The sequence below is a fragment of the Bos indicus x Bos taurus genome, chromosome 17 (genome assembly GCF_003369695.1).
Source record: "Bos indicus x Bos taurus breed Angus x Brahman F1 hybrid chromosome 17, Bos_hybrid_MaternalHap_v2.0, whole genome shotgun sequence".
Classification (NCBI taxonomy): Eukaryota; Metazoa; Chordata; class Mammalia; order Artiodactyla; family Bovidae; genus Bos; species Bos indicus x Bos taurus.
Window position 1 is genome coordinate 47,571,528 of NC_040092.1, and position 25,964 is coordinate 47,597,491.

The following is a 25,964-nucleotide window of genomic DNA, read 5'->3' on the forward strand; positions in this document are numbered from 1 at the left end:
AGTTTGATAATTTTGCATAGTTTAGTAATATGTTGGCATGGATTCAAGTCACTTATCAGAATCAGAGGAACTACATGATGAAAGCATATTACTGCAGCAATATTATTCATTTATTTACAACAACAGGTTCTTCTTCTAATATTGAGACTTTGATCATTGTACTCAGCTCTTTCGATGTGGGGACCCTAGTCTCTAAGTGGATTATTTTATACAATCAGCTGAAAAACAAATGCTTTAGGATTATTTAGTATATTTTATTTGAGGGTCTTGCTAAGGAAATTATTCCATTTATTCACTGCTATAAAGGAATCTTTACTTTTTAGTTAATGGTTAAATACCACTGATGATTCAATATTTTGATCAAACAACATCAACTAATATTTGATAAGAATGGAAATTATAAAAACTTAATCAAAAGATGATTTTCATCTTGTACAGCAAATCCAATGTATGTGTCATTTTCTTACTTTGATCTTCCAGTGCAAAAAATAAAAATAATGGAACTATAAATTAGAAACAAAAATGAGCCACTGCAGATATATTATTTCTTTTATGACTTATGAAATGGGATGAAAAAAATACTTAAATGGAAGAAAAAACTAGAATTTAGCCCTTTTATGTAAATATGAAAGTCATGGATTAAATATATGGAGGATAAGGATCTGACTACAACTTTGGATATTGATAATAAGAGTTAGTTATTATCTTACTATTAAAAATGTGAATCTGCCATTGAATACGTCCATTCTGATAGCAACAGTGATCAAATTGTGTATTTAGAAGGATTGCATTCAGTTTTTCAAATTACTTCGGAATAATATAGTATATTAGCATTTCAGAACCAAATAAATATAAATTATTGATATTTGTTTTGCTTCATTTTATAAAGTTATGAAATATGAGGGCACAAATACTTATTTTGTTGAATTATCTAACAAAATATCTTATAGATGTAATTTGGATGCTAAAGTCCTAATGTTTAACTTACACATCCGCATACACTATGATTTAAAGCAGCTTAAAATCAAATTTTAATAAATAAGGACTATAATTCACTCTTTGCCCCTCAAACTAAATTCTGGATTTAAAATTTTACTTACCAAAGTTTTCCAAATTTAAAACAACATATTCTCACTAGTGTTTCACTTAAAGTAAGAATATACACTACAGAAGTATATTATCAGTAATGTCAAGGCAAAAATTCAAAGTGTATATGGTTCAGACTAATTCAAATGTGTATTTCTAAATAAATACACAATATTTTCTGTTAGCATATATTACATGGTAATTCTACATTAAATATAGTGAGAAATCACTTCACCCTCTTTAACTCTTAGTGAATACCAACCTTGATGAAGTTTCATTTACATTATAGAACTGAAATTTTGAACATCTATAAAAATCTTTCTCTACTGACTAGTTTTTCTTTTTAATTTTAAAAAATCATGGTAACATTTTTTATTTGATAAAAATTTTAATGCTGCATATATTATAATGCCAGTGTCTCTACTTTAGAAGTCTAGTATTTTCACTTAGATCCTTGATTTCAGGGATTATGAAATATGTTATCAGTTATATGTACTGCTAGAAATCAAAGAATGCATGTATTATTTTACTAAGAAAATTAAGATTTTTTTGCATATTATCCAGATGTTTATTATAATCAATTAATTTTGAGTAGCAATTTATGTCTTCTGTTTTAGTCAGCTCAGCTCACATTGTTCACAATTTAGGGTTTGGAGTAAAGTGTAACCAGGATGAAAAAGAAGCAGAAAATTAGCTATTTTGATGTTTTTATTTATACTCTCCTCAGTTCTTCATATAATTTTAGTCATATCTGAACATTTTTTAACTTCCAGTGATTAATGTCATCTTAGACACACAGTTATCTTTAAATTACCTTGTGCCTCTGACTTAATAAGCATAGTCAATTTATGCTTAATTTAACTATACAAACTAAATCAGAACCATCCATTCCTGAGTATTTTGCCCCCAAATTCACATAGTGGTAGCTGTTAATATGTGTATCATGTATCATCAGAAATGAAAATATTCTCATCATCTAAATTGAAAAGCACGTCCCTTATGTTACTAAAGAAACTAAAAATCAGCACTAAATACCTTTTTAAAAATCAAGAGTGTTTAAATAATTCTTGAGAAAGCAGTTTTACTTTTGCTAAACATACATTTAGTTTTTAAATGAACATAATGTACATTTTGATGTTAAAAAAAGTAGCTGTATATTTAGTTACTTTTGTGAAGCCCTAAAAAAAAGCCTTATGAAGCTAGTACTATCATTTAGAAATGATCCCAGGGAAATGGTGATACGCTTAATAATACAAATGAGGTCATTGCACCCAAGAACTTTCCATTTCTACACCTCTGAATGCTAGAGTTAAAATTAAAAATTGGAGGAAAACAACTTTTACCCAGAAGTGTGTATATACATGTTTTAAAAACATACTTTGTGTTTCTAAAAAACCTGTGTTCGATTTTATTTCTTCATTTTTCTATGTATAAGAAAAGATCCATGAAGAGTATATATATAATGCACTTAATGAAATGGAACTTTTTAATCAGGAGTAATTTTTAACTTATCTGTTAATATTTAACATCATTAGTCATGAGCGCTTTACAGCCATGCCTTCTCTTATTTGTGTTATGTTGTAGATTTCTAATACTCTATTAAGGATCAAAGGAATACACTGAAAGATTGAGACAATAAATGTAAACATGTAGAGTATGGTCATGCAGTGTTTAGATTTTATTTTAAAATGTTAGTAAATTTTAGCTTAGCTTTACCTTTAATTTTTACTAGAATAATAAAACATAACTAACTTTTAATAAAAGTTAATAATTGTTTCAACACTTGCTAAAATGAAATAAAAATATTCTCTGGAGTTTAAAATTCCTTATATTCTTTCATATGGAATTCAATACTTTCTTTAAAACTGTAAACATGTGATTTAAAACTAACGTGTTTCAAGTGACACGGTAAGTTAAATATAAAGCAATCTAGATAGTCCAAGCAAATAAGGAACATAAAAGTAATTTAAGTTCAAGAATATAACTGGTAAAAGTTATATCATTAATGTAATTTAGAAAATCCCAATATTTAAAATAATATATTTAATATTGGGGACTTCCCTGGCAGCTCAGACGGTAGAGTCTGCCTGCAGTGCATGAGACCCAGGTTTGATCCCTGGGTTGGGAAAATCCCCTGGAGAAAGAAATGGCAACCCACTTCAGTATTTTTGACTGGAGAATCCCCGTGGACAGAGGAGCCTCAGTTCAGTTCAGTTCAGTCGCTTAGTCCTGTCGGACTCTTTGGAACCCCATGGACTGCAACACACCAGGCTTCCTTGCCTATCACTAACTCCTGGAGTTTACTCAAACTCATGTTCTTTGAGTCGGTGATGCCATCCAACCATCTGATCCTCTGTTGTCCGCTTCTCCTCCCACCTTCAATCTTTCCCAGCATCAGGGTCTTTTCAAATGAGTCAGAGGAGCCTGGCAGGCTACAAAGAGAAGTTGCAAAGAGTCGGACACAACTGAGCGACTTCACTTTCATTTAATATTATTTTTGTAATCTTTCTTGCTCATGATTTTGGCTTCACATTTTGAACATTATCTCCAGATTTTTTTTTGTCTGGAAGCAAGTATATCTTTCAGTTTAAATCAGCCTAAACAATACAGTACTAAAGATATAAGGATTTGTGTCTTGGAAACCTGTTGATTTCTTGCCAAAAACATAATCGTTCCCTAAGAATTGAAGACACTTATAAATGACTAATGAAGTTTCATCTAAACTGTATTTGTGAAATATTTCTTTTATTTGTTTAAGGAATCATACAAAATAAATTATATCGAATAGAGTGAAAAAGCCTACATTGATATGATTTTTTGAAAATCCTAAATCCATGAAATTTTCTATAATCCTAGGACTGTAGGAAACCATCTATTGAAAAGTGTTAAAAAAAAAAAAGTGTTGCAATTGATTCTGTTTTCATATCAAATAACATTTAGAGTGGTCCAGATGTGTCAAAAAATCACTCTAGCTGTCTCCTGACCTGTTTTTGCCTACTTTGGAGCCCTTTTGAAATTTCAACCCGAATCATACATAACATAGTGTTAAGAAAAGATGTCAGAATTTGGAAACACTGCATTTAAAATATTGCTGCCACTTTAACCTAGACTTTCCATTCGTGACCATCATTTTAGGAAAAATTCTTTTTGGTATCTATATTATTTCTACCTAGAACTTTTTAAAATTGTAGAGTATATTTTGTTGAGTCACACCTTTTCCAATCCTTTCATTATTTCAACCTGCCCTCTGAGTGTTAAAGTCAAGATTGTGTAGGAGCATATATAGAATTCAAAATAAAATGACTTTTCTTAGCAGTACAGATTACCCTTATATCCTTGTATAGTGTTCTCTTTGGGATTTGTATATTCCTCTAATGTCATAAACATAGCATCACTTTACCAAATATTAAATTCCACAAAAGGTATTTTTATATGTGGCCTTTTTAACATTTTTGTTTTTTAGGTCCTTACATTACTAAATGAATGGACATCTTTTTCAATATTTTTTTTCCTTTTTTTAAAATGGATATGTTTGTTTCTGTTCACTTTTTCTTCAAGTTGTACTGCTTTAAAAAAAATACCCTATTTCTGAGATTTTTGTTCTCTCACTAATCTTCATAAAAATACATCTAGATTTGTGAGCCTAACTAATTTATTACTTTTTTTGGTTTATCTCTTTGTGACAAACCTCTGGTCTTTGAATCACACCAGTCTTTCTATTTTTCCATTAAATTCTTTTATTTTGTAATTATAAATTAATTTCTCATAGTCAAAAAAGTTTACTCACCTCAACTCTGTGAGCAGGAAACATATGACAACTCAAGATCAGAAGAAACCTGATCTAGTTCATATTCTCTATATATCTACTGTTAGAATTCAATGTTCACTGAATTTTACAATATTGCACTGTTTTGAAAAATGGTAATCTATTCACAATTCATATCATTATTCCAGTTAACTGATGCATCAGCTGACTGGAACCTTCTTATACTCTAGATAAGTGAGATGTTATAAGATTATATTGTTTCTTCTCCTTTAGTTGTTGAGTAATGATCTTCTGTAACTAATATGATTTAAAGTGAAAGATATAAAAATCTTCTGAGGTGCAGATATGAAACAGAGCAGTTCATTTTAAATCTATATATCTGACAGTTTCTGTGGACAATTTGCATTTTACTTATTTAGACAGCAGTGCTTCTCTTACAACATGTCATTTAAAAATTTGTGCCTTTGGGTGAAACTAGTTAGTAACCGATACTCTCTTGGCATATTTAGACTCATTATGCAACTATGCATATTATAAGTGCAAAGTAATTATGTGATGGGAAATGAATTAATGGATGAATAAGTGTTATTAAAGTAACCAAATTTTCTTTAATGCTGTCATCGTATTTTAATTTACACACACATCTACACATAGTTTTGATATCTCTTGGAGAAGGAAATGGCAACCCATTCCAGTAATCTTGCCTAGAAAATCCCATGGACAGAGGAGCCTGGCAGGCTACAGTCCATGAGGTTACAAAAGAATCAGACACGACTGAACAACTAAACAACAACTACACATAGTTTTGATATCTCTAGGCAAATTATCTGGTAGCTCGGCGGTAAAGAATCTGCCTGCCAATGCACAAGATGGGGGTTAGACCCTGGGTTGGGAATATCCCCTGGAGAAGGAAATGGTAACCCACTCCAGTATTCTTGCCTGGGAAATCCCATGGACAGAGAAGCTTGGTGGGTCACAGTTCATGGGGTCACAAAGGATTTGGATACAATTTAGTGACTGAACAACAGGCAAACTCTCTTTTTTCAATTAATAAAACATGTTTTAAATTGCTTAAATTTATCTCTAAATAGTGTCTATAAGCTTTTATGAGGGAAGACAGAGTTTGAACTCATTCAAAATACTGAAATACACCTAACCAAGCTGTTTTGTGAAATATGATGTTTTTTTTAATACCTTAAGATTTTAAATTTCTTTTGATTTATTCAAAGAATTGAATTCATATCCTAAGGAAGAAATATATTTGTTTTTATTTCTTAACTCTCTTAGAATTTTAATTGCTCCCCTTTCTTGCCAGATCTGTAAAACAATACTTTACATGTTTTACTTACTAGCAACTTTCATACATAAGCTCTCATCTTTCACATTTTTTAAAGCTAGTATATCTTCCATTCTTTGCTCTGTTACAGTCACTTATTCTTCTTATTTAGTTCCCAGGTAGGAGGTATTTATTTGTGTGTTATTAATTACATTTTTCAGTTCATTGATACATGGTTAAATAAAATATTGAAGGACATACAGAAGAGAAAATTAATAAAACTAATTTATATATTTATTCAATGTTTACACTGCTTAGTAAGTGATTCTTTATTTACATAAAACCGTTCTTTTTGTGCACACTTTGCATTTTATTGAATTAACATTTAGCATATTAATATTATTTATATACCTCATTTTATATTACAGATCATTTTCATCCTTTTTCTTATTTTGTACATTGGAAGTAAATCCATATAAGCATTTGTCCATCATGTGAGCCTAACAAAGGAAGATTATCAATTAAAATATAAATAGAATTATCAATCAAAAGGAATATCTACTTGGGAATTTTTCCTGCCTCATCATTCTGAAGATCATGGGTCAAAATTTAAATGCATTAATTTATAAAGATATTGTATATAAGTCTGGAATTTACAACTTCAATTGCTTATAAATATCATTAAACATTGTTCAATACTCAATGTGCCAGACTTTTTTTGAGTGAGTCTGCGTCTTCTGATATCCTTTTAATAGAAATTAGATAGCATCATTTAGACAGTTTAGAAAGTGTTTTGGACCATAGCGTTCATTGTTCAAGATTAGATAATACTACTGAGTCAAGACTAAACTCAGCATAACGTGGATCCACTTAATGCTTCCCAAATAACATTAATAATAATAATCTTGGAAGTTTTATATTAAAGTCCAATAAGACTCCCTAATTACTGCATTAATGATTTCTAATAACCTACATCAGTTTAGGTGGGGACAGTATAGAAGATTTGAAAGATTTAACCCAAAAATGTAATCACGTACAAAATGACATGAATAAAAACAAGTTGTAAGGTATAAAATTTACAGGAAAAAAATCCAGTCTTATTTCTTTGATACAATATACAACTTTATGTTTATACATTATATCTAGGCACTTAACTCCTAGGTACTTCTTTCTCCTAGAGATAGATTATTTTTAACTAAGGATTAAAAGATTATATGTGAACTTTATTTGAATAAAAGTTGTATAACCTGTACTTTAAAGTGCTATCTAAATCATCAAGCATAGCTTTTAAGTCATTGAGTTCAACAAGTGATTATAAATATATTTTCTGTGTCCTATTTTCACAATTCTGTTGTATGGATACAGTTATGCATTTATGTATCCCATAGAGAAGCATTATATTTTTAATTTAAGTTTAATTTTTAATTGTATCTATTTCCAGAGAAAGAATAAACAAGGATTATGCTTAAAATAAGAGTAAACTTATTTAACTAATTGCCACTTCATTATCAGAAGCTGTTTAACATGATAGTGTAGTGCTTTTGGAGGAAAAGATGAGTGAGACAATCAGAGGAACAAGTTTGGTTGTTCCTTTATTTTTTTAAACTACTAGTTGTACTTTTGAGGACCAGTTCATATTACATCATGTAGCGAAATTAACCATGACTCTGTAGAGAAAATAGATGTCTATATTATAAGGAAGACATTATTTTTACTGCTTGTAAAAATGTTGTAATCAGTAGGGCTTTTTTTCTTCTTTAATGTTGATGTCGACTAGAATCCCACACCAGATTCTAATACCACTTGTGTTGGATGTTTACCTGTATATTTTACACAAAGTAGAAAATTGACATTAGTTTGTCATCAAATATTCCAAGATTTATATATATGCCAGTAACTATGTTTCAGCTGAAATTTGGATAATTACTGTATTATTCCATAAAAAGCATATTTGTAAATGTTTTTGTCAGAAATTTCCAAAATAAGTGTTTTGAAAGATAAGGAAAACTTAAGCCTAGAAGTAATACATAAAATAAACTCAATATCAAAGGTATATTTGCTGGGTTATATTGTTAATCATCCTGGGTAAAGAAATAGGGTAGGACGCTTCTCTCATACCTAACTAAACACTGTTGGGCTTTGTCTCAAAGGGCAACATATGGTAGGACGTTTTTGAGTCAAAAATGGCAACAGTAGATAAAGTATACGTAGCAAGATGTCTTGATGATGTACACTTGATGGTGTATTTAAGATAAAATATTTCCCACGTAGGTTTAATTGAAATGGTGGTAGGTCCTCAGATAAGAAAGTTAATGTTATAGTTTGACAGTTGCTGTGAGTTTATTTTTAGAAATATCTAGAAAACCTGGAGATTGACCTATAGAATTATTGTACTTTTCATCTTTAATAAATCTGATGCCAGAACTAATCCCCCTGCTAGTGACTAGTAATGTGGCTTTAAGTTTTATTTACCATAGAATTGTTCATCAGACGGTTGCATTGGAGGTCATGAATCTAGATCTGTCCTGGGGGAGTATATATTGGTTCTTGATTTATCTCAGTCTTTTTGATAAGAACAGTGGTAACAGAGAACAATATTATGTAGAACCCATACATTCTACTAAGTTATGTTTTTAAACATTTGAAATGATGGATAATTTCAAGCTTATTCAAAAAAGAGAATAGTTTACTAAACTCTCCACATTCTCCAGCTTAAACAATTACCAGTTCTCGGCCAAATTTGTTTCATGCAAAAGCTAATATACTTCCTCTTCATTCAGATTTTGTAAAGCAAATCCAGAAACCCTACTGTTTAACCCATAACTATTTCAGCAGGTTTATTAAAGTTTAGCATAACCACAAGAATACTCTCTCTCCTTAAAAATTTGCTTGCTATTTTTCACTGTCTGGTCATTGTTCAAACTTCCATAATTTTCTCATAACTCTTATTTGCATTTATAATTAATTTTATTCATGATTAAAATCAAGTTTGTTGATGGAAACCCATCTTTACTTTAAAACTTTGATTAATATATGATATGTATATTGGACAGACACGGCATAAATAGTGCAGTATACTTGAGTTAACTAGAATATAATAGCTGGTTATTCTCTCTGATAACATAGGGAAAGCAAATATAGCTAAAATATATCAGTGTGTAAGCTAAAAAGACAATTTACTTAGGATATTTTCTCTTTGAATATGATTTCTCTTACTATCTTCGGAGTTCTTACCACATCTAATATTTTTAAAGTGCTTGATATATCTCATTATATCTTCTTATTGAAACATAATCTTCTGTTAATTTTGCAGTGTTTTACAGAAACAAATATTTAAATATGTTGACTTGAATACCAGATTATGACAACAGAGTAGAAAAATTGAAATGTCTCTGTTTCACATTTCTTTGAGTCTCGATTAGAAGATCGTGGCAAATTGGAGATCAAGATGCTTAAAGGAGATACTTAATAAAGTAAAGAGATTAACATTTTGGAAAATAGCATATCTGAAGAGAGTCTAAAAGGTTTGAAGGACTGCAAATTGAGAAGAAAAGGGGATCGGTAACAAAGCAAATGTTAAGTGTTTAAACAAATATGACACAGATAAGATAGCGATCAGTTAATCTGTCTTTATTGAGAGCAGAAAAGAAAAAAAAAAGGATCTATATTGATCCTGAGAGATTTAAATGACATGCTATGGTAAATATCCTGACGCTGACATTGGTATTTGCTCCTGAGAGATATGAAAACACATTACCTAGAAAGCTTTACAAACTACAAACGTATGCATATGCCAACTGTGATTTGGTGGAATAGCACTTTCTAGTCCTGTGATGTATTCCCGAAGAATGCGTTTCTAACACTGGGCCTGGTTGAAAGGAGTGAAGGCATGAGGCTCAATTTTACTAGGGGAGAAAAGAAAGGCAGTTGAGAAAGCCTTGTGCTTTTATATATTTCCTTCCCTTCCTGTTTCTACATAGATGACTTCTTATCTCTTCTACTTTGGAATTTTGGAAAGGAAATATTTGGTTTCTTAAATCCTTTTTTTGCCCTCTCACACCTGGAATTGCAATGAATGATTAAATGTCTAGGAACAGAAATTAAGAAATCATAGTTTTAGAAGGAAACTTGGGAAAATAATGCAAAATCTGAGTATGAAAATGTCTAGTATATTTTATGTATGTGCAATAAATACCATTGGGTTTGTCTATTAAATGTATGTATTATGACTTAAAGATTTAAGACTTCTTATTATATAATAATAATTTTTAGAAAGAACCCATAGCTATAGATTTCAAATATCTATATGAAGATATTTTAAATATTTTAAATCTCTTAGTTCATCAAATATTGATCTTTTCTTCATTGAGTTGGCTTGTTTCTCTTATAATAAGAATTTTCTACTTTAGGTATTATATTTTCCTCTATTGAGCAATTTTAAGGAAAACCCTTGGTGTTAGTTACTATGACGTGCCTCACAAATAAAATGAAACATCCAGCATTAGTGATTCAAGATCAAGTTACCTACTCTCCTTAAACCTAGTAGTGATATAGGCTTTCTTAATTATTTTGGAAGATATAGCAAACAGGCTATATAAGATCATTATATCTTGGGTTGATTACTTTGGAGAGTAAATTAAGATGTAGCATTAGCATGGTAATGTGGAGGCATAAATTCATTACACACTTAAGAAAGGAAAAATAAAGGGGAATTGTGTTAGCTAAACATTAATGCTAGATTTAATAATAGTAGCAGCTACTACTGAATGCCTATTTAATATAGGCATGAGAAGATGAAATAAGGTGATAGTTATTCTCATCAGTCAAGGGTGATAAAATAAGCTCTATGAATTTCAGGTTATAGTACATAATTTTATAATTATTTTAAAGTATTTTATGATTATATAAATCCACTCAGTTTTATATAGGTAAAGGGGGTTTAGTATTAGACAATGTAGCAATAACTTTTTTCGGTAAAATGGAATGAATTTTAACTCCTTTGAACTTGAATTAAGCTGAAGATTTGAGAAATCTACATTTAAAAATTATATTATGAAATGATGGGAAGATAACTATTTCTCAGTTATAACAAAATATTGACTATTTAAATGTTACTGAGAAAAGTATACATTTTTAAGTGCAGGTTTACTTTAGAATTGATTTTAGGAAAATACTTGACGTTGAATAATTTCATTTTCATTTCATGCTTAAAACTGAGCCCAAAATCTAGAAACACCATCCTGGAGAACTTAAATTATTTTGAGTTTGGAGGGATTTTGTAGGAATGTTTGTAGGAATTCTTCATAGAAATTGTGATTTCAAATGCTCATAAAAAGTGTGCTAAGGTATCTAGTATGAGGGAATATTGCCTTCACTTTAAACAAAAACATTTAATGTAGTTCACAAAGGGCATATTCTATTGCTTTGAAATTAATTTTAAATCTATGTCTTTTAAAAAACCTTTTAAAGTTTTTCATATTTCCACTACTTTCTAATTCTGAGGGGTAGACATCCATAGGTCCTATTGTTTGTAATACTGTTCTTTAATGCCACGGCCATTTAAAACTGTAAAAAGGTTTTTAACCAGCTGTTTTAAACAAGTCTTCCCAAACAGTGTGACCCACATTCAAGAAAACTTATTATTGAAGACCTGCTATATTGTGGGCATGGTGGTCTTCAGTTTTGTTTGCCCTAGATCTAGATTATATGAATGTTCTGAAGACTGGCCAAATATGAAAATGATTTTGGCTCGTGAACTCATCAAAGTGATGTGAAAATAGGATCGATATCAAAAATTAAAATACAAATGTAATAACTGAATCAACTGAAGTACTCCTGGAAGATATCCAGGGGAAAATACTATAAGAACTCTGGTTGAAAATGTATAAAGGGCATCCGATCAGCTTTATTACTGGTGATCACAACTTCGGGCATCCTCACTCTGTAAGGACACTATGCTTCATGCACAGATCAAATAACTGAGTTTTGGTCATCTCAGTGACATCTACTCTGGGCCGTGTTAGAACCATGCAAAAGCATTTTTAGTTATTGATATCCCTCCACTCCATACCTCATAATACCTCATACAAGCCTTCTTTGAAATAATTTTGAAAAAATGAATGAACCAATCTCAGGCATACTATAATGCCAATGAAAAGTTTTCTTCTTTCTTTATGAAGCTGTTCACCTGGTTGAACTGTGGTGTCGTTGTTGTTGTTTAGTTCCTAAGTTGTAGCCAACTCTTTTGTGACCCCACGGACTCTAGCCCACCAAACTCCTCTGTCCATGGGATTTCCCAGGCAAGGATGCTGGAGTGGGTTACCATTTCTTTCTCCAGGGGATCTTCCCGACCCAGGGATAGAACCTGTGTCTTCTGCATTGGCAGGTGGATTATTTACCCCCAAGCCTCCAGGAAGGTCTGTGGTGTCCTTAGTAAGTACTTATAAAATACTATAGTCTTATTCTTTTCAGGACAGGTTTTTCTAAGCATCACTAATTTTATTCATTTTGACTTTATGATAGTTTGGAAAGGTTAATTTCACAAGACATCATTTTCTGATTTTGTTCTCAAAGTACGCAGGTATTTCCTTTGGACCCTTAGCTTTCTACAAAATTACAAGAGTGGATCTTTATTCTGATCCTCATATTAAAGAAGTGAGGTGTACTTAATAGCTCCAGTTAGAGAGCCAGTCTGCCAAGGTTCACATACTGACCCAACCTGTTACTAGCTGTGTGACCTCTGTAATTTCTTTAACCTTCCTGGAACTCATTTTCCTCATCTGTGACATAGATCCTCAAAAGCTCATTGTGGAGATTAAATTATTTAACATACTTAAAGCAGTGAGTGCCTGGCCCAAAGGAAGCACTCATTAAGTGTTCAAGGCAACCATATATTCAGTTAAAATTGGAACAATGACATCAGCCTGAGTATGGAGAAAATTTAAATTCTGGGTTTAAATAGAACTAATTATGCTTTCTTTTACTCCCAGAGAAAAATCAGACTCCAAATGTTCTTTTCATGATATATCACTATTTTACATCTGCAGTATATATTCTTTCACATAATACATATGCTTTAAAAGTACAGTATGACTGTTTTTCTTTTTCATCTGTAAAACCATTGAAACGCATAGAAGAGAACCAAAAGCATAATGCACAGCAAATACTAAAGTTTATTTGTTTCATAATGATGTTAGTCACAAAGCATGGTTATAACTTTTAACATTTCATATTCTCATTATTTTACTTCTGCATTTCCAGTGAGTGAAGATATTGATTATGTACAATAAACAGTAAAAATAATCTGACAAAGAATACTCTTTTTTGGAACAACAGATTTGTATTTCATACAGAAAGCAGCAGAATATATTTGATGATTGTAGAAAAATAACATTTTTTCAAGTCAAAAAAATTTAAAAATGATACAAACAGATGGCCATATCCAATTTGACTTTATCTGAATTTTGACAATTGTACTAACCCTTTAGAGTAAATTCTGGCCTTGGGCAAGATATTGTTATTCCAAAGAGTTCTGAGAGCCCTGGGTGAGAGACACAAATGCCCTAAAATTATCACACAAAGTAAGTGTAGAGTCTATTAGTGTGGAAAATTGGGTCTTTCTATAAGATATACTAGGTATCTATGTCTGCCATAAATCAGTCTTTACACACAGAAGCTCTAAGTTTTTCCTGCCTCCTTTTTCTTCTTTAAAATCCTGTTATCTGGTAAACCTGATTCTCTCAGTCAGCCTTATATTTATATTTTTATACTTTTGTCTTTCAAAGTCAGAAAGAACTAGAAAATGATGTCATAAGCGCTTTTGACTAATGCCTGAAAAAGCTGCTCAAATTTTACTTTTTGTTTATGGCTTACTCACTGGACTCTCTGCAGTATAATTCTCATGATTTTATGATTCTCTATGTTTTTTGTCTTCTGCCTTCCACTTCAGTTCTGCATGAAAGTGAAAGTATTAGTTGCTCATTGGTGTTTGACTCTTTATGACCCCATGTTCTGTAGCCCACCGGGCTCCTCTCTCCAGGCAAGGATACTGGAGTGGGTAGCTATTCCCTTTTCTAAGGGATCTGCCTGACTCAGGATTTGAACCTGGGTCTCCCGCATTGCAGGAAGATTCTTTATCATCTGAACCACCAGGGAGGCTCATAGATATGATTATTTTCCTAGAAAGCAAGAGGCCTAACAACTAAGTTGTTAGATGCCCAGTTGCATGCATCATATGTGCTTATTTCTTTTTATGTTTGGCTCCTATGAAAATAAAATTTTCTTATTTTTTATAAAATAGTGAAATTTTCCTGCATTTATAGTGCTGTTTCCCAGCTATGAAAGAAATGATATCTTAAAATAGATTTAGCTTTTTTTCACCTAATATATTCGTGATTGATATTAAACTCTCAACTGTATTAAGCATTGTCTCTCAAAATGCAATGGTTCTCAATGATTCTATGTTCTAAGCTTACTTTGCTAGAATAAAATGGCTTTGGTTATCTTTGGGAAAGATCCCTAAGAGCAGGGGTCCCCAACCTCCAGGATTTAATGGCTGGTGATTTGAGGTGGAGATGTAATAATAATAGAAATAAAGTGCACAATAAATGTAAAACATCCTCCTCTACCCTAGTCCATGGAAAGTTTGTCTTCCACAAAACCAATGCTTGATGCCAAAAATGTTGGGGACTGCTATCTTAGAGTGTAATCTAAGAAGAATTTATAGAATTCTCTTTTGGGGCCAATATTGGAGCACTATGTGATTTTTAACTGATAGACAAAAAGTACAGACTTTCATGAAGAAAAGTATGGGATTAGAGAGCAAAAAATTATGAACTGAATATTCTAGGTTTCTAAATCTTTAAACGAAATCCAGGATGAATATTGGAAGTTAGTTTGAAAGTCATGTTTTGGATAGATTCAGACATGATTTAATGATAATACTGATAGTAATAGTAGCTAACAATTATTAAGAACTTAATATGTTCCTGGCATTATTCTAAGAACTTTTCAGACATTAATGCATTTAAATCCTACAATGGCCAACTAAAATAGATATTTTTACTGTCCCCATTTTATAGATTATAACATTGAGAAACAAGAGATAGTGGGGAGCCAGCCCATGGTGTATGTTGGCATCTGATTCTAGTGTAAACATCTCTAACCAATTCACTGTTAAATCCCTGGCTTAAGAAATTGGACACTAGAATGAAGTCAGCATGGATTTGTTGCATGAGGTTTAATTTTTGGTGTTGTACTAACAGAGAGTTACTGCAGTTTCAAACTTTGTGGTAATATGGGCCCAATGGAGAATGAAAATGAAAGGATTAGAGAAATTTTGGGGAAAAAAAAGTTTAGCATTAGAATTCTAAATGTAACAATAAAAGGTAAAGGAAGTATTAATAGTTATCGGGGATAGTTCTCAGGGCTTCCCTAGTGGCTCAGACAGTAAAGAAGATAAAGAATCTGACTGCAATGTGGGAGACCTGGGCTTCTATCCCTGAGTTGGGAAGCTCCCCTGGAGGAGAGGGTGGCAAGCCACTCCAGTATCCTTGCCTGGAGAATCCCCATGGACAAAGGAGCCTGGTGGGCTACAGTCCATGGAGTCACAAAGAGTCTGACATGACTGAGCGACTAAGCTAAAGGGTAGCTCTCAAGTCTTGAGGCTGGATGATTGGAAAAAGATTGCATCTGCAATCTCACAGTTGTGAGATGGTGTGAAAAACAAATGTGCTTTCTTTTTTAAATTAAGATACTTAGACATGAAAAGTAGACACTGTGAAAGATGATAACTGAAAATACTAGTAGGTTGAGATATAATAGAACTTGTTTTTGCATAGGAAATATTTGATCTAATGTATGTGTCCTTTAAGATGGCTCAGTGGTAAAGAATGCCTACCAATGCAGGAGACCTGGGTTTGATCCCTGTGTCCGGAATATCCCCTGGAGAAGGAAATGGCAACCCGCTCCAGCATTCTTACCTGGGAAATCCCATGGACAGAGGAGTCTAGTGGACTATAGTCCATAGAGTCCCAAAGAGTTGGACACAACTTCACCAGTAAACAACAGCAGCAACAATGAGAACTTTAATCACTTTAAATATGTTATTTTAAACCCCATGATTAAAACTGTCCCTGTGTCATCACGATTTCTGTGAGTTGCAGACCAGATGCTTCTAGGGAGTGATTTACTTTACTTGTGAATGTCTCTCTGTGAAAAAAGAAACCCTGAAGCAGTATTTTATTTTAAAAAATATTCACCAAAATCTTTACATAAATCATATATAAATCTTATATATGATTCATATCAGTCAGTGATCCTTATAAGCCTAATTTGTCTTTGTCAAAATTTATGAGAAAAAAAACGTCCGATGCTTTTCTGGAGGTTCCTGGTTTTTATTGCTGTTGATGGAACCAGAGGCTTGAGGTTGTTGGGATGGAATGACTTCTTTTAGCAGCTCACAAAACTGCTTTTTTTCTGTCACAATTATGCTTAGAATTGAGTTATCAGCCACGAAACATCCAGGCAGTCATTTTGGCTGCAAAACATTTTGTCACTCTTGGAAGATTTAGGGTGATGGAATGCAAACTATTTCCAGATGTGTGAAGTATAAACTCTGGATCCTTGCTTTTTCTCTGTGAGAAGACAAATATGCTTTCCTTTGCATTCCCTGAACCCAGGCATTTCTTTCTAATTCATCAAAATTAATGAAAACCCCTCTACTTTTCTGTTTGACTTCCATTGTCAAATAATTAGAGAATACATTTACATCCATAAACATTTGACTGTAATATTCCCCACTTTAAGAATGTTGAGAGGCTTTCTGTTTTGGCTGCAGCAATTCACATTTTTATTAGCTTTAAGGGCTTTTTTGTTTAAACCCTGCCTGCATGTTTTCTTTCCTGCCATTCAATGATTGCTGGCTCCTTTATACACCACTTTTCCCAGGCCCTTGTACTTTGGCATTCCTTTCTCCTTCTGGAATGCTCTCTCATCTACAAATCCACTCCCCACCGTGTCTGCTTGGACATCTACTCATCAATCAAGATTCAGATCATTTTACTTAAAGGGGACGCCTTCTCAGACAACGATGTACATGTATGTTCTCCTTGTAACTTCTTATAGGTTTTATATGTAATTGCTGTTTTTAAAATATCCTATAAAACTAGTTAAGCTATTAAAAGGGTAGATCTCTTAGATAAGAATCCATGTGTACCTATTTTCAGTTCAGTTCAATTCAGTTCAGTTCAGTCACTCAGTCGTGTCCAACTCTTTGCGACCCCATGAATCGCAGCACGCCAGGCCTCCCTGTCCATCACCAACTCCCGGAGTTCACTCAGACTCACGTCCATCGAGTCAGTGATGCCATCTACCCATCTCATCCTCTGTCGTCCCCTTCTCCTCCTGCCCCCAATCCCTCCGAGCATCAGAGTCTTTCCCAGTGAGTCAACTCTTCGCATCAGGAGGCCAAAGTACTGGAGTTTCAGCTTCAACATCAGTCCTTCCAAAGAAATCCCAGGGCTGATCGCCTTCAGAATGGACTGGTTGGATCTCCTTGCAGTCCAAGGGACTCTCAAGAGTCTTCTCCAACACCACAGTTCAAAAGCATTAAGGTCTCAAAACCCAGAACTTTGTCTGGAGTGAAGTAAATACCGAGAAAGGCTTATTAGACTGCATCAATGAATCAATAGATGAAACATCCTGAAACCAAAAAAGCAAGTGCATTTTTTCTCCTTAGTTATTTAGATATCTCCCCAGTTAACATAAATTAATATAATTACAGTAATCTCTGGGTGGGAAAACAAACAACTCCCCCCAACATAACCATTTCTGTTCCTAACATACACTGTCCTGGATTTCATCATCTTTCAACCTTCCATGATTTTCATGTTCTTTTATTCTGGCCTTACATATTTATTCTTTTCTGATTGGATTAATAACCTCTTAATCCTCATAGTTCAGTATCACCAACTGCTAATGTCACTAGTCTATATCTTTTTAATTGTCTGTCACATATAATTCACAAACATATATATAAACATTAAATAAAATTAAGGTAATCTTATACATGAACATAAAACACAATCCACTACAGAGAAACAAGTATGAGCAAGAAATTGTTGATAATTCAGGATAACTATGGCTAGAGAAAATTTTTCTGGCTTTCCTGTAGGTTTTTGGGGTTTTTGTGTGAATTTTTAAATCTTTGGTATTTTTGCTTTTCATCATTATCACATAAGTTATTTTCAAATTTTTTCTTTATGGCATTGTGGCAACTAAAGAATATCTCAGATGCTTTTTTTTAAACAAAGATGCAAAATTTTTATTTTGCTCTATGAGAACTTTAGTATCAGACATGTAGGTACATTCATACTCTAGTCATATTTTGTTAATGATATAGATATGTTATATATAAATATACATTATTAATACTATTTAACCAGAGTCTCTTACTGCCTTAACAAAGGTTAGTTATTTAAAATTTGAACTTGTTCCTAGATTTACTGTGATACTTTCCATAGATAGTAAATGTAATACCTGACTTTTCCTTTTATTTTTTACTTTTATTGGGTGGTTAAATATTTGCAGTAATTAGGATAAACCTTAATCAAACACAAAGTTTACAGTTACGGAATGTAATATAACTGTTTAAGGATTTAAACCTTGTCATTTAATTAGAACATAACTAAAATGATTTTTAATGTTTAACAGGCATGATAATAATCTTATTTTAGCAATTTAGCATTTTTGTGATGTTTTAAAGCTGAGTTTGATTCACTGCTTATCAGTTTTCAAATCTCTAATTATCCTATTCTAGATTAATTTGAAAGGCCAAGAAGGAGGGAGGTTAATGAGTTTCCAGAATAGAACTGAAATGAGAATGTATATTTAGGTTTAATTTTTTAGAATAAATAATTAAAAATTATACTTCTTATGGAAAGAAGAAAGAACATTTAATCAAATATGCTATAGCTACCTCACAGAACAAGTATCTGACTCAAAATCAGAGTTAAAATTTAATTATAAAACAAAAAAATTTAAATGACAAGATTGTATTCATGTATGATCATAGATAACTTGTTTTTATATTTTATTTTTAATCTCCTTTTGAATTCTGCCATTTTAACTTTAAAATCATTTTAGATGGAAATATGTACAAAATTTATTATATGACAGAGTGCTATGGAATAATTAGAGACTATAGTGTAATATTTTTCTAGGAAACACAGCATACCATTTTCCTAAGTTATAACTAGTATCATATGTGGGATCTTGTAACTGATGTTTTGAGACTAGGGTTGCCAGATTTAGCAAGTAAAAATACATGATACCCAAATATTGCATGGGGTATATAAACAATTATTCATTGTTTTTTTTCTGAAATTTAAATATAACTAGACCGTCTGTATTTATTTGGCAACCCCACTCAAGAAGTTATTGATGCTGATGTCTATATTCTTAGATTCCTAACCTGTTTAGTGTTTTGTTGTTTTTTTTTCCCTAGATACAGAACACTACTGGTTAGCTTTCCAGTGTGTTAGCATTTCAATCCTCTTCTGACCATGTAATTCCTGTTATTAATTTGTTGTTTGTTTTTGCATAGAAGCAACTGAATGATGTTAGGGGAATTCAAGTATATTAAATAAATAGTCATACTTTTACACACAGTTTCTAAGTCATGTGTGCTGTCTCTATCTTTTTGATAATAACCCTGTAAAAATCATGCTATTAGTATAATATTTTATTTACCAGCCCAAAGATTTTCCACTTATTTTCATAGCTTAGCTATCTAAAATGTTAAATTATTTAGAAATCTTATCCTTGTTTAAGTAGGCTATTAGTGGTTAATAAATTAGACACATGGCTATATATTTCTAAAATGAAGATCTTATGCATTTATTCTTAAATTTTTCCCATCTTTCATTGCTGGAATTTTTGCTTGGTTTTCACATAAAAGATGAAGTTGTGCGTGTCACTAATGGTTGGTTTAATATTGTGGTACAGTGATGCTGGTTGTTGTAAATAAGCCTATACAGGTATAACATCCCTATTCTTAGAGGAGTGACTAATGCTATGCATGAATTTTCCAAAGTTTTGCTTGGAAAATTAATGTTATTTCAGCCTCACAGGGAAGTAACTAATTTTATCTCCCTATAATGTTGTTTTAAAGTAAATTACTTGAAATGTCAGTAAATATTATCAACTCCATAATTTTCAAAGAAAAAAAAAAAAAAACCTGAACCATTTATTCTTTAAAGAAGCATATGGATATCTTGCTAGAAATTAGGTTCACAGGATAATGGTATTTGTCTAAGTTAAATGAAAGATCCTTTGTCATTTTTAAAAAGATAATTGAGTGGATTGCCTTCACAAAAAATTTCACAGATATTTCTTTATTGCCGTGTAAAGAATATAATTTTCAAATAGTCGTAGAACAAATCATAGTTTCTATATCTTAGTACATTGTGGTAAAGTTTTCCAGAAATTTTTTCAATGACATTATGAACATGGAAACATTAGAGTTTCATTTCCTAAATATGTGCCTATATAGCTTCAGAGATTTAAAAAATAATTCTGTCTTCAGACTTGATTGTGAGATACCATTGAGGCAAGGGGGTTTTGTTTGTCAAAGAGATGATGGCCAAAGATTTCTGGGTAGGGTCATGTCCTATTACTTTTTCCTCCTCAGGGAATATTTGTTAAGCTTACAAGGCAAAATTTCTGACATTTCTAGATAAGTTTGTAACACATCCATTGAATCTATAATATTTTATGCAAGTACATCATTATGATAAAAATTTTAAGCATATATTTTAATGTCAAAGTTTAATTCTTTAGTGTTTAAAAATGATATTTAAAATATTGATAATTTTTGTGTCTAGATGACTACCATGTGTTTTTAAATATCTTGCTTAAATCAATTCAAATAATGATAAAGTATATTGTCTAATTAAAGGAGTTAATTACTATCAATATTGTTTCTTGTAGATTTAAAAGCATTATTTAATATAATTAGAGACAAAGATTTTTAAACAAAACAAAATTGAGTTACTATAATTACCCCTACCCTGTTAAAAGTATTAATGATAGTTGACTAAGTTGCAGTAACCCATAGAAGAGATATTTCTTGATGAAATATCTTATTGCCTTAGTAGGCTTCCCAGGTGATTCAGTGGTAGAAAAATCCACCTGCCAAACAGAAGACTCAGGTTTGATCTCTGGGTCAGGAAGATCCCTTGGAGAAGGAAATGGCAACTCACTCCTATATTCTTGCCTGGGAAATACCGTGGACAGAGCCGTCTGGCAGGCTACAGCCCATGGGGTCTCAAAGAGTAGGATACGACTTAGCAACAGCATCTGCATCGCCTTTAATAAGAATATAGTTTTAAAGTATATATACACATACACATCACATATATATCACATACACACAAATACACACAAGTATGTAGAAACTTCTAGAAGCCTTCTGCTGCTGCTAAGTCACTTCAATCATATCTGACTCTGTGCGACCCCATAGACGGCAGCCCACCGGGCTCCCCCATCCCTGGGATTCTCCAGGCAAGAACACTGGAGTGGGTTGCCATTTCCTTCTCCAAGGCATGAAAGTGAAAAGTGAAAGTGAAGTTGCTCAGTCGTGTCCGACTCTTAGCAACCCCATGGACTTCGGCCCACCAAGCTCCTCCATCCATGGGATTTTCCAGGCAACAGTACTGGAGTGGGGTGCCATTACCTTCTCCTTCTAGAAGCCTATGGATCCTCTATTGAGAAGAATTTCATGGTGTTTCTGGAGACTCTCTTCCTCAAAGCTATGTGAAGGTAATGATATTCTGTCATACTTTTGGACTGTGCTTGTAGACAAATAGAAGCCCGTATTTTCAAGGCTATTAAATCTAACAACAAAACAGGCTTTAAAAATAAGTTCCAAGCAATACTAAATTCTGAAATTTTCACAGGTAATAAATTCAGGACTTTGCATAGTGCATGAACTCTGCTTCACCTCAAGGGTAACTTCCAGCTTATGAAATTAAGTTCATCTTTGCACAAACCATTCTTAATAAGCAAATGATGTCCAAAATTGATATACAGTTTACATCATAACTAAAAAATAAATGTATTGGTAGCTAGATTCTTAGGTAAGATGGTGACTATTTAGGGGTGTCAGAGTTGCTAGACCTAAAGTGTCAATGTTTATCTCTTATTTTAGAAATGGTTCATTTTACTCATTTATTGATGTACATTTGTAATCCACAAAACTACACTTGCCGATTTCTTATCTCTTAAAATACCCTTGGGTTTATCTTTTAATTTAATAGATATTTAATAACTACAAAGCATATTGTAAGCATTGCATGCCTATATAGATTAAACTAAAAATAAAACACTTGGTTGTATGACATATTTCTTATATGAATGTTCTGAAGGCTTTTTTGAGTCATTTATTTCAGTTTCCTTTCTAAAAGATTAATCAAGTTTACAGGTGGAAATCTCCTTCTACAAATTAACTCTTTCTAGATATATTCTATAATCTCTTAACTCTGTCAAAGTAGAATAAAAAGGTATATTGTTTGATGAAAGGAAAAAAAAATAAATTTAACATGAGGGTGGTGTGAAGAATATGCAATAAATATAAGAACTCAAGATTACATTGCTCTGAGCTAATGTAGTTAGAAAGACAATCTATATTATACTAACAGAAGGCTTTTGGTCTTTATAATTCATAATAAAGCATAGCATGTAATGGTTTTAATTATATACATATCTAATTTTAAATATTTTTGTAATTTTTGAGAGGGGGAAACATAATATGAACAATATGCAACTATATTGAAAAAGAAAAGCAAATATGGGGAAGTGGGAAGATAAAAAAAAACAAAACAGCAACTTTTAATAGTTAATGCAACTATGCTCATTTCAAAACTTCAGGGTTAAAGAGAAAAAAAAATTCTTTAGAGACATTTTTGAAGAGAATCTTCAAAAATGGTTTGAGAATGAGACAGAGGAAAGTTAAAAGAACTGATTATTCAGCTGGAAAGATCTCTAATGGGGGCTTGCTTTTAAATGCTCTTTAAGTTTATCATAGGCGTTCACACAGGGAACAGAGAGCAGGTGTTTCAGACTCCTACAAGGGGGAACGGGCTTAAACTCTTGTGTGCTAGGTTGACTTTATACATAAAGAAGTGTCCTGACCGTGAGACTCATGAAACATTTGAATGACCTCCCAAGTCGCTTACTGATCTCAGCTTCTAGAGGTTTTTCACTGTAGTGGAGAGTCTCAATCATGTGGGATATTTGAAGGCTGTTCTTTCTTTCAGTGGCAGAAATAGATTAGATCACTTCGGAAGCTTTATTTATTGCTTTAGCTTCTGTGATCTACACTGTCATAAAGTATAAAGGGTATTATGCTTCTTGTTATGAAAGCAGAGGAATGTGACTATCCAAATGATTAAATTATCATTTTAATATATCATAAAAAATTATTTTTCACCAGACTATTATTAAACGATATTATGCTGAATAAACAGAATACCACTAGTGATTTTTTCAAAATCACTATTTTTATTTTTGAAATATACATATTTACAGTCATTCTTCTTAAGTCATTAGAATTTTTAACTGTCCAACAGTTTAATATCATACTTTACAAATTACTAAAGGCAACAACATGATTCTCCAATATAAGAAAAAATTTGTATCATGGAACTTTCATTGAAATTGGACATATATGCTGAAAATATACATATATATATGGTAAATATACACATACATATATGCTAAATTATGAGAAGATGGGTATTTGAATCTCTTCTACATTAATAATAATTTTTCATATGTAGTTAAGACTGTAAAATAGCTGTCTTAAATGTAACATTCTTATGACTCATTAGGAAGAATAAATGCAGTGAATGAATCAAGGTGAAAAGGAATGGCAATCATCCTTTTCCTATTACTTTTGATTTGACTGAAAGTAAAATATTTCATTCATATCAAGTAATTAAATCCCCACATATGCTAATGAACAGCTAAGGAAAAATACATTTGTGAAATGAAAAGAAAAAGGAGAAATTCTTCAACTATGCTTTGATAATTCCAAAATATATATAGAATACATCAGAAAGCATAGAGATTCAATGTATTTGACCCATAGTCTCTAGCCTGAAAAGTAACAGATGCATTGACATAATAGTTAATACTGTGGAACAACTGTCCTTGGTACAGAGCCTAAAACGTAAAAAGATTGATTTTTTTTTTTTTATTGTGTGCTGCTTGTTCAACCTTAATCCATACAACACCTAAAGAATAATCATTGTTCAGTATTCAAACTTCTTAAAAGTTTTGAAACAAGATGTATATAACTGTAACTTTAGTAAATAAAACTTTTTATTTTCTCTAGCTTGTCTAGCAATCCTTAACATTTAGGAAATTAACTTTTGAAGTAAAAGAAATCTTCCCTCTCCATTCTAATTTCTTCTGACCATCCACCTCAGTCCTTACACTTGTCTTATTCACATTTGCATTCCTGAATTAACACATAGGTGGGAAAAGGTAAATTTAATGAAAGGTGGTTTATATTCTTCAGAGCACTAGTGGAATAGGTGCACTTTAAATAAAAGCAGCACACATGTAACCCTAAGCAACAATAAGGTAAACCTTTTAAGCTTTTGTTTATATTTCAGATATTAATTATAACTGTGAACTATTTTCATAATACTATTTCTTTTGGTACTCTAAATCAAATAAACATATAATATCTATGCTAATAGCTTTTTTCATAAGTGATCTTTTAACCTAATTAGAAATACTTTACTGATTTAAACCTGTGTTAGGTTGACTAATTTCTGTATTTATACTAAGATGCAGATTTTCAGTATAATTCATTTTTTTCACATAGTGTTGGCTTATAGGTTGAAATTGGAGAAGGAAATGGCAACCCACTCCAGTGTTCTTGCCTGGAGAATCCCAGGGACAGGGGAGCCTGGTGGGCTGCCGTCTATGGGGTCGCACAGAGTTGGACATGACTGAAGTGATTTGGCAGCAGCATAGGTTGAAATAGGTTATTCCTGACTTTCTTCTGGTTTTGAACTTTGTAGAATGATGGTTCTTATAAATCAATAGTTTCTGATTTATACTGTTTAAGAAAAAACTTCAACCTGTAAGTAATATCTCCAACTTATTTTGAAAACAAAAATTATATCATTTGTAAGATGATGGTATATTCTGGGTTCTCGGAAAAGTGCAAGAGTATGTCTTCTGTAGTTATTAATAATGTTCTCTTTCAGCCACACAGTTGTTCAGTTTAGACAATAAGTTATTTGATCACAGGAACTATATGTTCTAATTCATTTTATAAGCCCAAGTTTCTATGATGGCTAAATATTTTAATTTCCTGGAGAATTTTAAATCTTGATTGATATATACAAAATAAAGCATTCATTCATATTTATCAAGTTTATCATGAAGCAGAGAATTTGAACGCAAAGGCATATGGAAAAGTAGGATTTGATTTTTTGAAAAAAGCAAAGTTTCTATTTGCTCTAGAGTACTATGTGTAGCATTATGACCAGGTAAGTTATAATAGCTACCATGTGGACTCCTGTTACAGCTAACTCATTTTATAATTCATAATGTTATATATTATAAAATACATTTTGATTATTTTCAATACCAGTTAGTACACAGAATAAGTATATGCTTGTTTTCACTTTCATTTCTGTCAGTGGTGGTACCTGATTTTTATAATTTTATTTGATGTCTTTTCTAATAGGTGAACAAATGAAGAAATGCTTGATGATCTGGTCAGGAACTGAGTTTCTGAGGAGAAATAAGTAAGATAGT

The 25,964-nt window shown here is 32.0% G+C and overlaps 1 protein-coding gene across 2 annotated transcripts in view; it reads left to right on the forward strand.

Annotated features, from left to right (window-relative positions):
- Positions 1-25,964, forward strand: part of PCDH10 (protocadherin 10) — a 45,159-nt gene that overhangs the window by 14,651 nt on the left and 4,544 nt on the right. Inside the window, exon 5 of one of the 2 annotated variants that reach the window (XM_027567361.1) lies at positions 6,557-6,831. The exons of the other annotated variant lie outside the window; for it this stretch is intronic. Within the exon in view, the coding sequence (XP_027423162.1) occupies positions 6,557-6,597 (41 nt within the window). The 3' untranslated portion in view covers positions 6,598-6,831. Of the gene's footprint in view, positions 1-6,556; positions 6,832-25,964 lie in introns of those variants that run through there. 2 annotated transcript variants of the gene reach the window in all.